Below are 13,921 nucleotides of genomic sequence, written 5' to 3' on the forward strand. Positions count from 1 at the left end.
TTAGCTGCATGTGTGTGCATGGTTAGTGTGGCTTGCATGTAAAATGGCATCATTTATTGTTATTATAAGAGTAAATACATGTAACGTGTAATAAGCCTATAAACAGCACCACATGCATCCTTTGAAGTACGTTCATGGAAGCTATTCATTGATATAATATCAGCACACTATGGTATACTTTTGCTCTTCATCTGGGTTTACGCACACATTAAAGATAACGCGTCACGCGGCACATTCGAGCAGAACACTTCTTTTAACTCGTTACCAAACGCGCGGGATTCACTCGACACGAAGCGCCTCGCGACGAAACATTTACTTTGATCTCGCACGCGCCGATTCCGCTGGGGGGAAAAAAATAAAAAAATTACTCCTAACTGACCGAGCGGGAATCTCCCCGAGCGAAACGAGCAGCTGCGCGCGCAAACCTCCAGCGAAGCGCGAAAAAGCGCGGAAAAAGCGCGCGCGCGCCTCTCCAAACGCGCTCCTCGCGCGCTTCTGAGGGAAGGATCGCGGGCTTGGCGCGCTTACTTTTCCTCCTCCAGCTGCTGCTGGTACTGCTCAAACTCTTCTTGTGTCATTCCTTTAGCGGCGGCTTCGGATTTGTCTCCGTCGGATTTATCTTCCGTCAGACCTCCCGTCAGGTTCTTCAGCTGACCGCCGACTACGTGTTTAACCATGAAAGCCATCGTGAAATAGTATAACGTTCCTCAACGCTCTTCCTTGTTCGCCCCGCGAGCGCTATTAATTCCAATTAGGTCGATAATTCGCTTTCTCGGCGATCGCCTAACAGGAACTCGGTCCGGCGTTCAGCTGAGGTAAAGTGAAGTGAAGTGAAGTGGATTCATCTCTTCATCTGAGTCACAGCAGCGGTTTGACTCGTCCATCCGCCCAATCCCGTGTTTCCTCAGCCGACTCTCTTCCCGCCCAATCCAACGCACCGCCGGATTACGCGCGCTTTTATTTTTTTTTTTCGGGCGCGCGTGACTTGTCAAAACGCATCGCGCGCCGGTTCGCGCGTTTGCGCGCCTCCAAGTCGGCGAGGGATGACAGTAAGCGGAGAGGATTCAGAGCATCTATGCAGCATCCGTCTGGAGGGCGAGCAAATCCCGCGGAGGCAAGTGAGAAAGCAACGTGTGAAACGAAACTCAACGTTTGTGTCAAACGAAAAAAGTTAGAGCGTTGTCGCCAGTGTTTTGGTTTATTTGGAAAAGGGCAAAACTCTAATCCCAGAGATTACCATCCATGCGTATAAAGCTGTCAGCATCACCTCCACATGGATTATCATATGCAATAATAAAGGAACGGGACATGGATGAGATTCATTTCACAGTCCAGCATGCGTTCTGCGATATAAAGCCAGGTGTATGGTTTATATCAAATCTTCAAATACTCTCTTTGTTTACACACAAACATGCATTTGCATACACTATCGGTGCAGTTTATTCATAAAGCACCGTTAAAGCCACAGAACATTGACCACAGCGCTGTACAGTGAAAGCAAAAATAAGCATGGAAGGACACGTCTTGTACTCGTATCTATGCTTTGTATGTATCCATCATTGAACTGCGCACGCCGATTATCTACAGAACGGTGCTGTGATGATATTTTTGTTTTCTTAGCTTGCAAAATTCATTATTGTAGCTTCATACTATTACGGTTGAACTGCTGTAGATGGAGCATTCGGACGAAGTCTTTCACGCTTTGACCGTAGAAACTGATCGGCAGTCACAGCTAAGACTCACAGTTTTCGTCCAAAATATCTCATATTGTGCTATAAAGCTTTTACGGGTTGTGTGACTAATGCCAACATTTTCATTTTGCTGTTCAATATTTTTACATACGTACGTTGGAGGTCACACTTAATACACATTTGCGTTCAATCATTGAATTTTACTGTCATTTTTATTTGTGTTTTCTCTCACTCATCGCATATCTTCAGCTTTCGGGACCCGTTCTTCATCTAGCTTAGGACCCCGCAACTAGGTCAGCACTGGACTCATCTCTGATTGGCCACTGCGTTCATAAACTCAACATAATTGCGTGAGATTGGTTATAACGTGCAACACTGTAAAAATGCAAATTATACTGACGCAAATAAGCCCTAGTATTATTTATAGCATTACTAGCTTGATAATAATAATAATAACTGTCCTGCTATGATCGAAGGCGTCAGCCCAGCTCTACCAATCTCATGCATATTTTCAGAGGTGGCCAATTCGTGCAAATTTGTACAATTTAAATACAACTTCGTACCACACAAGCTCCGCAATTCATACAAACGACCTACACCTAACCCCATCCCAAAACCAGCCTTGGCAAATCATACAAAATCGTACAAGCGAGGTCGTACGAAGGATCCACCTCGTCTGAATTTAGCCGTAATTGACTTTGAATGAAGCATCTTCTAATGCCACGTGAAGTTGAAAGCGAGATGCGTGCGTGCGTGGTATAAACACAGCCTCTATTACCCCAAAATTAATCAACACCAGATGATAAAACAAATCATACATCTCTGTGCATCGTGATAAAGTCTCTATTTTTGCCTCTTTCTCGCTTTCTCTCTCTCTGACACCCCCCCTCCCCCGGGACTGAATCATTCCCGATCTGCTCCACTAACAAACTGTTCCGTCGCTCTCGCTGAGGGCAAAGACTACACCGCATGCACATTTATCTGTGCTCTATAACGTAGCAAGAACCTGAAAAGTCCGTGTTTGGAGCTCTTTAGGCTTTTACTGCCGGCGAGAGCTCTGATATTAACCAGGAAAATAATAACGTGCAGCGCATCGGCCAAACGTTCTCATGGATTTGCATGCGTGTCAGCAGACAGAAATGTAATGCTTACAGTAATACGGTGACGCATGGCCTAATTATGCATGCTTTTTAAAAATCAGATTTTTTCGATTCTAGTTTGGCATGCATCAGTGCAAAACGCCAAGTGAAAATTTGGCTTTGGCAAAGAAAATAGTAGGAATATAGAAATGTGATAATTTGAGCTATTGCATTGGGATGCTGTAAGGCGCAAACAAAATTGGTTAAATAATGCCGTTGCCTTAATTAAAAAAAAAAACAAAAGCTTCTATTTGTCCTTAATGTAATGCAAAATACAGTTCCATGGCCCGTGAAAAACATTTATGGATGGTAAATTTCATCTGCCACTGGCAAGCTTGGTAAAAAGTTCATTTTGGACCCTGTATGCATGACTTCACAGTAAGTCAATAAACCTCATCGTCATCCGCAGCCAGCAGCGCCGGCCAGACTATGAAACACTTTGTAGGGTACACGCGAGCAAGCGTGCATGCGTCCGTTATATAATAAAACAACACGCAGGCATCCTCAGTAGGCTACAGCTGGTTCGGTGTCTGTGTTAAAGCAGAGCTGAGGGTTTGCCGTTTGCGAATCTGAGGATGAATGAGGTTAGTAGGGTGAGGACAGTCAGTCAAATGCCGATTTAGAAAGTCAAAGGCACTGAATCGAAATAAACTAAAGCCAAATTCAGAAGGGACTAGCTTCCATCCACTAATTATATAATGTCTACTCGTGGACACGTCTCTAAATTGCCGGTTTTGGCTTTTGTTTGGGTATAGATTACGTAGTGGTTCAATGCAATGACTGAAAAGTAGTCTGACCAATATCATGCAGGCACTGTGCATAATCGACCAATCGCTGAACACGAGAAGGTGGGATCTACAGACAGCCAAAGCAATGCAAGCAAAGCCAAAACGTGGACATTTTAGGCATTTTTGACCAGAACTAAGGATGCACGGTCACCCTAATATAGAATTATTTGACACACGTAAGTGTATCTTGATGCACCTTCCACGCCAGCCAAACTCCCACTTCAGTGAAAGCTACAGATTTCAATCCCGTAAACACAAACTCGTCTAATTCAAACATCATTTAAAGCTGATATTGCATAAGCAAGCAGGCTTCCACCAGTCCACGGCATCCAGTTGCATCTGAAAAATCCATCAGAACAAAGCCGAATCATCTCCACACGGTTCAGTGGACAGAGCAGATGACCTCTGCTGCGCACATGCTCTCCGGCGAAAGAACAGCAGCTGTTCAGGTGCTGAGAATCTGACAGAACAAATCCATCACACCCCTTCATTCACCTAATGGATGCCGATAGACGTAAACAACATTTACGAGGATGTAAATGACGATTAAAGCAGTCGTTTATCCTCTGATCTCTGATCTGCTCCGGTTTGATCTAAACTTGCAGGACTTGGTCTATTTTGGCTTATATAATACGGTCTAAAAGAAAGACTCGCCAAACGCAAGTGATGCTTTACAAAACTTTAATGTTTTACAATGCAAGTCAAACTAACGTAACCGTGTTATGCTGATCCTGATTTTACCAATTGTTCCTGGACGAACATCTTCTGGATCAATGCTGTGATTAACCAATCAGATTTGAAGAACTAGTTAATGGTTTTTGTGAAGTTCAGGCTTACAGCCAGTGTTTGGTTCTTGTACATTTCGGTCTGATTCTAGGGATTACTCGTGGTTAGGTTTAGGTGTAGGGATATGTTAAAAACTACATTTTTGGATTGAAATGTTATTCCAGAATCAACGAAATACGTTGACCTGGGATGGTCACTGGGTCACTGGGATGGTACCCTTTCACTTTTGTACATATTACGTTCAAATATATACACTTTAAGTACTAAAATGTACCTTTAAGGTGCCAAAATTACATTTGTAAAAAGGTAGCGCACCAGTGACAGCTTTTTTTTCTGAGAGTGTAGGAACACATCTAACATCTAATCCAAGTTTAGCAAATAAGTCAGGTTTGTTTCGGTTAGTCTGATTGATTGTCAGTTGATTTGGCTCAAAGTAAGTCAGACTAATTGAAATGACCTGGCTAATTTAGTAAACCCGTTTAATGAAACAAGCCCCGGCGCGTACACTTTACAATGAAGAAAACATCTCAGCCTCCAGATTTTTTTTCTCATTCGTTATCAAGAACTTCTGCTCAGGCTTCTTTTTCTTCTTCACATGTAACATGGAATATTCGTCACCGAAAAATGGATGAAAACAAATCAAATAATGACATTGTCACACAGACTGCTTTTCCTAACATAGTGAAAAATAGTGAAAAATAATGACCTACGAAAAATAGTTACAGGCTGTTAATTTGACCATTTCAATGATTTCTATAACAGGATTTTTCCACTCTTCGTTTTGCTCATGATGATGCTGGAATGTAGGAACACAAATATTTATAACTCGGTAATGTTTTTTAATGTAATTTGCTTGGAACGCATCCGGCATATCCACAACTTGTTTACCATTGCAGGCTCGTCCAGAGGATGAGTAATGATAAATTCATGTCCTATAAATGGGAGGATGTAACAGCAAGAGCAAGAAAAAAAAAAAAAAAACGGTCCACACATGATGCCCAAAGGACAATTCAGTCTCCATGGAGATGGCCATTAATTACCTGTGAATAAACGCAGCATCCTGCGAGCGGCAGAAGGAGAGTTATGCAATCCAGCGAAGGACTGGTCTAGACTAGCCTGTGATGATCTCATTCTCTCTCTCTTCTCCCTCCCCATTCTGCATCCTTCATCTTTTCTTTTTCTGTCATGTATGCGCTATCCTTCCTCTCTCTCTCTCTCCGTTACCTCTTTCTATTATCAGTGGCTTCAAGGGACCGCAGGACTGCTGGCTGTGGCTAAATGGGATGCGAATAGCGGAAAATTCTCTTTCAGCCGACTTCCTATGGACAATCAGCACAGAGCGAGCGCGAGGGCCTAGGAGCGGTGACAGGGCCAAGCCGGGTGACACGGGGACACGCTGAAGGACGTGAAGCAGCGGTAAACAGAGAGAAGGTAAAGAGAAGAACTCTAATGAAGGACAAGATCAGATGTGTCGCTGGCTTCTGCTGGGCTATTCACACTTTTAGGTTGTTTTTAACTTTTTTAACACCGTTCATGCTTCACCTTAGTCGTTCACACATCCTCACATACATACTTCAAAAAAATAAAGATTACATCGAGAACCCTGCGATAAGCATTAAAGAAGAGCAGTGGAAACGACTCGATTCTATTGGTTCACTCAAAAATTCGCTCACCCTTCGGGAATCCAAGATTGAGACGAGTGTTTTTCTTCATCCGGTTTGGAGAAATGTAGCATCGAATCAGCGACTCAGCAATGGATGTGAATGGGTGCCGTCAGAACGAGAGTCCAAAGAGCTGATAAAAACATCTCAATAATCCACAGCGCTCCAGTCCATCATCTGGAGAAGACTAACTAATCCAGCATTATTACAAGTCCATAAGCCCATCTCCTGTTGTCTCTCACGTAAAAATGCACTCATTTGTTTGTTTTTGGACTGTTTTGGCTTGTAAACAGTGCTCGATCTGATTCACATTTTAATTCTATAACCATCTTGTAAACCTATTCTGCTTTTTTGCACTAAAGCAGATCTGTATAGCCCGGCGTTAAAAGTTGTGCTACGACCTTGCAAAATTACTAGCACCCAGGGATAAACATACAGTAAAAAAGAACCTCTCAAGCCTAAACAGAGTGTTGTTTTCACGATCATGACTTAATATCACAATTAAAGATGTCTTGGAATGAGGCATCGCAGACAAATCCGATCCAGATGTCTAATAATTAGCTCGCTCATCTGTCCTGTGATGTAGATGAGTCAGTGTTTGTTTACTGCTGATGCTGAAACTTCTGATGATTCATGTCTGGAAGAGACGAGTCAGACTCGGGAGCGGTGCATGTTGCATGCATGTTGAGTAGAAAGAAAGCGGGCGAAGGACGGCTTTCATTCCCACTGCCTCTCCTGACGACACCGGATTCTCTCTGAACTCAAATCGCTGTTGTTTCCACACACTTTCTTTCCTCCGAGAGCCTTAAACGGGCCAGAGACCTGTCTGTAGCGAAGCAGCGCGACAGGCCGGCCCATCTATCTGACAGGATGCCTAAAGGTGTTAGTGTTGTGTGGGAAGAAAGTCGCATCAAAGTGCCTCTCGCGCGCACGTGACCAGAATCTCGCGTCTGGGTCATTCTTGACTTCGCAGATTACAGGAGCTGCCATCCAACACGCAGTGCCTCGTTGCCATGGCTGCGTCAGTCTAAGGGACTGCTTATGTAAACACAGACACTTTAGCTCTAACTCGAGAGCGGTGTGGCGTTCAGAGGAGATGAAGATGAAATGCACTGTAACAGCAAATGAGGAATGCAAGACAGAAATGCTTAAAAGTAATTAAAAACGCATTAGAATATATTTAAAGAAACGGTTTACTCAAAACTGTGCTCACCCTTGGTCCATCCAAGACGTGCATGAGCTTTTTTTGTTTATCAGATCTGGAGAAATGTGTGTCTGCACCGGTGTCTCGGCAATGCATGTGAATGGGTGCCGTCAGAATGAGAGTCTAAACGGCTGCTAAAAACATCACAATAATCCACAGCATCCCATCCGTTAACATCTAAAGAAGACAAAAGCTGAAACAGAGTCTCTCAATCTGACGGCACCCATTCACACTCATTGCTAAGACACTGACGCAGACACACATTTCTCCAGATCTAATACGAACTCATTCACATGGCCTGCTTTCAACACATATATCGCTTACTTCATTTTCCCACGTCATTGCAAACCATGCACCTTTGGACTCTATATTTATTTCGTTTTACTAAGCAGCATGCATCCGCATTACACGAGCGTCTCTGCTCTCCCATTGGCAGCTGCCACACTGCGTCATCGCTCTGGCGTCTGATCGCCGGCCCTCGTCGAAAATGAATGGTTTCCAGATGCTTTGGCGCAGGAAGTTGCTGTCACTCTAAACGTCCCTTTTAGACTAGCTGGGGAAATTTGCAATTTGCCACACCGACACTTTGCGAAGCTGCTCTCAAATTCGCCGGCAACCATGCCTCCTTCGAGGTGTTTATTTTCGTTTACTTTCATTTGAGTCCATACTCCAGGTCTGCGAGAGAGAGGCGAGACGCCTTTTTGGGATTCTGTCAGCGCCGAGCCCTCGGTTCTATTTCTGCAGCGCGCGGAGAACAGCAACGACAGGAGCAGAGATAATTGACAGCTTTCAGAACCAATCTTGTCACATCTTACTCATATTCACACCCGCCCACTCACACCGACACGTTCTCTAACAAAACAGCATCATGTGCTCACAGCTACACACGAATACACGGCAGTCTGTTGATTTAAACACCGCACATCTAACAATGGCACAAGATGGTTATCCAACAAAAAAAATGCATAACTCATTTAACCCTTGTGCATCTTTTAAAAAAAGTCATAAAAATTCGAAGCTTTGGAACTTATCAGATCTGGAGGAATGTGTCTCAGCAATGGATGAGAATGGGTGCCGTCAGAGTGCGAGTCTAAACGGCTCATAAAAACATCAGTTAACATCTGAAGAAAACAAAAGCCGATGGCACCCATTCGCGTCCATTGCTAAGAGATTTTGCTAAGCGGTATGCATCCGTATTACACTGCTTTCCCATTGGCTGCTGGGAGTTAACGCCCATGGCAAAGTGAAACCAATGAAAAGTTATATAGGTTTGTGTATAGGTTATGAAAATTATTTATGAACAATGATATGATATTTGATATAAAATACATATTTTAAAAATGTTGAACTCCAAACAAGTTGCGTTCCACATTTGAAGTTAAAAAAATGAGCTTTCGGTAAAATTTAGTCAAATTTGAATCAAATTAGACGTCAGCAGAACTGAGCGGGAGACACAGGGATTGTGTTTGTGTACAAACCACACAATGACATCCCTTATAGCTGCATCATTTATCTAACCGACACTGTAATGGACTACAATATGCATAAGCAGAAAATATTTGCTTATAAAGTATTTGCTTTATATGTCAAGTTTGAAAAACGTTTGAAGGCTTGCCATCAGAATATGCAAATATTGCCCTAGGATTAAAATAGTAGTTTTAATGGGTTTCAAGACATTTTTGGCCTAACGGTGCCGAGTCTTTCATTTTTTTTTTTTGTATCTAGTGCAAAATAGATCTTTTAAAGCAAATGAGGGAATATTAACGCTCTAATAAAAATACACACCTGAGACGAAAATGTATGCAGTTATCATGAACACAGGCAAAATGATCAAGACGAATAAAAACCAAAAAAGTAAAGGGTTAAAACAAAGGTAAACGATATAATTGTCATAAATACAACGGGCCAGTATGTGTGATGGTAGGAATCTGCTTTTTGTGCATAGAACAAAAATAAGAGTATCTAAATATATATGTTAGTCTCTAAAAGCAAAAACGGCCAACCCAAAGGTGCTGGTCTGTAGTGATCAAACCTACAAGCATTTTGAGGTGTAATGGCCAACGCTAAATGCATGCTGGTCTAATTTGGCCAATCCTTCATGCGTTTTGATCTATAAGGGCTAAACCCAGATGCATTTCGATTGATAACGGCCCGACTCTAAATGCATGTCAGTCTGCAATGGCGCCGCATTGCAAAACACAGACTACGCTCTTTGTGAGATGATTCCAGAGCATGCGTGTGCGTGTGCGTGTGCGTGTGTGTCTGTGTGTGTGTGTGTGTGTGTGTGTGTGTGTGTGTGTGTGTGTGTGTGTGTGTGTGTGTGTGTGTGTGTGTGTGTGTGTGTGTGTGTGTGTGAGGAAGACGAGCTCGTGTGTCTCGAAGCCTCAGCGTCTCGGCGAGGAGCACGTCCGTGACAGCAAGGCCGTCATCTGCAGAAGTAAATGACGGAGACAGAGCAGCGCATGCTAAAGCTGCACGGGAAAAGCAGGTCATATGTGTGTGCAATGTAAGGAAAACGCTGGATTTCTGGAATCAGCAGAATGAGGTGATGCTTGCGGGCTTTAGTGCAAAGACTCACTGCAATCATCAAGTTATTAAACGCTTTGGGTAGAATGCAACTACGGCACAAAATCTGATGCATCCTCTATCCTTAACTAAAAATGCTTCTTATACAATATCTTATAGTTACACACGCCCAGCTCAGATTAATACAGGTTATTGCACTTGATTTCGTGACACGCTGGAGTGAATGAACCTAATTAAGAAAGCAAGCGTGTGCGTCCCGAGCTGATCTTTAACATATGGCTTGACAAATAAATCCCTGCAGCTGAACGTCTGTTGAAGGGAGCGGCGTATGCATGAAAAAACACGCGTTTCAGAGAATAAATCCTCCTTTAATTTCGTTTTCTCTCAAGAGCAGCAGGAATCACGTAATTGCTTAGCCAAACTCCCGACGTGAGTCACGAATGCGTGTAAATGTACGTTTTTCAGCGAGAGATCACAAGGTCTTTTTTAAGCAGCACAGCAATGCTCCTGGGATCAGCCAGTGATTCAGACCTCTTAAAGGAATAGCTCGCCCCTAAATAGAAATCCTGTCATCATTTACTCGTGTCATTTCAAACTCTCATCGGTGGAACGTAAAAAAGATGTTTAGCTGGAGATATTTTCCAGCGTTTCGGTGATAAAAAAAAACGCCTTCAGACCGCATGATACAAAAAAATGCAGCACACTGGTCTGGAAAACAGGGAAAAACAGGGAAAAACAGGGAAATCAGAGGAGATGCTATTATTAGCATTATAGCATTGGAGTTATATATTAACTTAATATCCAAGTATAAGAAGAAGCTTCTTTTCTGTTCATTGAATCGATCACCCTCTGTCTTATAAAAGATCCTCATTAATATCCTTTGAAAAAAGCCTTCTGTCACGCAGGTTTTGGAATAAGATGAGGGTGAGGAAATGAACAAACCCTTTTCTTTCTTTTTTTTTTGCATGATGAAACGTGCAGAGGACTGTTGTTTATGGCGTTTAGTCTGCAGCTCGGTGGTGCCACACATCTATTTATATGCATTTCATATCGCATGATAAAAATACAACTTTATGCTTTTATATTAGAGGCCAAGGTGGGTCAGAGTAGGCTTTTATGATGTCTTTACTCAGAATTTTATTGCCACGAGAACAAAATGTTGACTTGGAATACGACAACTGATTAAAAAAACGAGATACTATGACAAAAACAGTATAAAATAAATAAAAATGACACTTCAAAAATGTTTTTTTTCCATCTAAAATATTTTTTTTTTTACATTGCAATTTTTCTGTTTTGGTTTTTTAGACCCTATTTTAACGATTGCATTAAAAATAGTTGCCAAAAAGCATGTATAATTATTTGAAATGCTACGAAATGTACAACATTTAACATCAATTTGTAAAAGAATTTACAACTTTTATTATTTTTCCTTAAATACAGTTTTATTTTTTAGCAAATTCGGTGAATCTATTTTCTGGTGTCCATAGTTTCATTACATTTTAATAACAAAAGCATGTCTAATTAATTTATTATAAAATATATATATATATATATATATATATATATATATCAGAAATACTGTACAATTTCCTGGTAATTACATAATGGTAAATGCATATTTTAGAAGGATATATTTTGAGAGCAGTCCTAGAGATGATTCCTGCGTTCATGAGCTCATTTATTGAGGCAGAGAACAGCTCAAGCGTCGCAGGAAATCATAGCCCTAAATAAAAGCATCACTGCGGCTCTCTTTCAGTTTCAGCTCCAGCAAAAGAGCAGGAAAGGGTCAAGAGAACAGCATCTCTGTGCTGGTGAGGCTCCCAGGGGCCCGGGGCCCCTCGCGCCGCTCGGTCTCTGCAGGCGCTGGGTGAGGGTCGCGCGGACGCCGAGGCTGAATGTCAGAGAGAATATGCAAATCCAGCGTGACAAGTGGTGCAGGAAACATGTTCTCCCTGACTCCAAGACCCCTGATATTTCACAAAGTCAAACCAGACGAGGCAGCCGCCGCCCGGGGACTCAGACTGATTATTACCACACACACATACACACGGGCACACACACACACACACACACACACACACACACACACACACACACACACACACACACACACACACACACACACACACACACACACACACACACACACACACGGGCACACGCACACACGGGCACACGCACACACGCACGTACGTTGGCGTTTGTGTTTTATAGAGACTGTGTGTGTTATTGTTCTACACCTCACAGGAAACTACTACTATTTTTAAAAAAACTCACTCCGTATGATTTATAAGCTTTTGTACCCATAAGACTTCAATTTAGGTCCCCACCGTGACACGAGTTCCCATGAGTCTGTGTGTATTCAGGGTTAAGTCCCCACCAGGAGATAAAAACCACACACACACACACACACACACACACACAGGAACAAGAAGAGAGTGTGAAGTGACTGAAGGGTCAAGCTGTGCTGCATTTCACAGGAGAAAATATAACAGATGCTATTTGCACCCCACTGTAAACATTTACAAATATATAACAACAACAATAATAATAATATAAAAAAAAAAAATATATATATATATATATATATATATATATATATATATATATATATATATATATATAAAAGACATTTTAGGATTTGTATTTTTAAACACATAATATTAAATAATATTTTTAATGATATTATTTTTTTATATACACACACATTATATATAGAATTATTGAGTAGAATTCAACAATAGTTTCAAAAATATTAAATAAAAATATTTTTATTTTATGCAGGTCTCTTGATTTCAGTAAGACACTTTTTTGTGCTATATTTTGTAAAATAGATTTTAATTATATACGTTAAAAAATGAGCTTTTGGCCTCTAATCAGCTGCTCCGTAAATGATTTATTAGGGTTAGCGATGGATGCTAGTGAGCCGGTATTACTGAGGGGTCAGAGGTCAGATACGGAGCAGAAGTGAAGGTCAGGCTGAAGGTGTGTTTTGGTTCGTCTCATAACTTCAGATCACGTCTTCAGTCCGTCCCGAGAGGATTTGCGATAAATCCGCCGCCTGGAGTGTGTGAGGGATTGAGTTTGTGTGGTGTATTTCTCATTTCATGACGCGCGGGGAGAGGCTAATAACAGCACAAACACTGACGTCAGTGGTGTGATACGACGTGCGTGTGTGTGTGTGTGTGTGTGTGTGTCAGTGTGTGTGTGTGTCAGTGTGTGTCTCTGTGTGTGTGTGTGTGTGTGTGTGTGTGTGTGTGTGTGTGTGTGTGTGTGTGTGTGTGTGTGTGTGTGTGTGTGTGTGTGTGTGTGTGTGTGTGTGTGTGTGTGTCAGTGTGTGTGTGTGTGTGTGTGTGTGTGTCAGTGTGTGTGTGTGTGTGTGTGTGTCAGTGTGTGTGTGTGTGTGTGTGTGTGTGTGTGTGTGTGTGTGTGTGTGTGTGTGTGTGTGTGTGTGTGTGTGTGTGTGTGTGTGTGTGTCAGTGTGTGTGTGTGTGTCAGTGTGTGTGTGTGTGTCAGTGTGTGTGTGTGTCAGTGTGTGTGTGTGTCAGTGTGTCGCTCACAGGCTGATGGAGTTTTTGTCTCCAAGGTCGAGCTCCTTCTAAACTCAACGCTGTGACCCTCGAGACACAAACTACAGCTAATGTGAGAATAAAACAGATCAGAGAACATCCATCAGGACAGGAATCTCGCGCCGAGCCGGAGAACCCCGTCAGAAACATGTCATTTACAGTATAATGTCTGTAATATTCAAGCTCAAAAGAACAGTGCGTGTTGAGTTTGTTTTGCTAACTAGACAGTCTTCATGTAAATGCCACCGTTTTTGATAATGCTTTTGTAAAAAAATAAATGCAAAAAAATGTATACACAATTTCTGGGGTGGAAAATCATAAAGCCCTGTTAGGGCATAAATTTTAATAAATATATATATGTGTGTGTGTGTGTGTGTGTGTGTGTGTGTGTGTGTGCGTCACAGATAAAGTATATAAAAATGTCAATTTTTTTGGAGGGATTTATTATATTATAATATAATAATAATAATAATAATAATAATAATAATTATTATTATTATATTAGGTTATATTAGGTAGATTATATTAGGTATAATCGAATCAGCCATGTTTTT

The 13,921-nt window shown here is 41.8% G+C and overlaps 1 protein-coding gene across 1 annotated transcript in view; it reads right to left on the reverse strand.

Annotated features, from left to right (window-relative positions):
- The window catches only part of cplx3b (complexin 3b), a 5,837-nt gene extending 4,780 nt beyond the window's left edge, over nt 1–1,057 (reverse strand). The window contains exon 1 of the mRNA XM_043216756.1: nt 529–1,057. Within this exon, the coding sequence (XP_043072691.1) occupies nt 529–686 (158 nt within the window). The 5' untranslated portion in view covers nt 687–1,057. The remainder of the gene's footprint in view (nt 1–528) is intronic.
- Between the last annotated feature and the right edge of the window lie 12,864 nt (nt 1,058–13,921).

This window comes from Puntigrus tetrazona, chromosome 18, assembly GCF_018831695.1.
Source record: "Puntigrus tetrazona isolate hp1 chromosome 18, ASM1883169v1, whole genome shotgun sequence".
Lineage (NCBI taxonomy): Eukaryota > Metazoa > Chordata > Actinopteri > Cypriniformes > Cyprinidae > Puntigrus > Puntigrus tetrazona.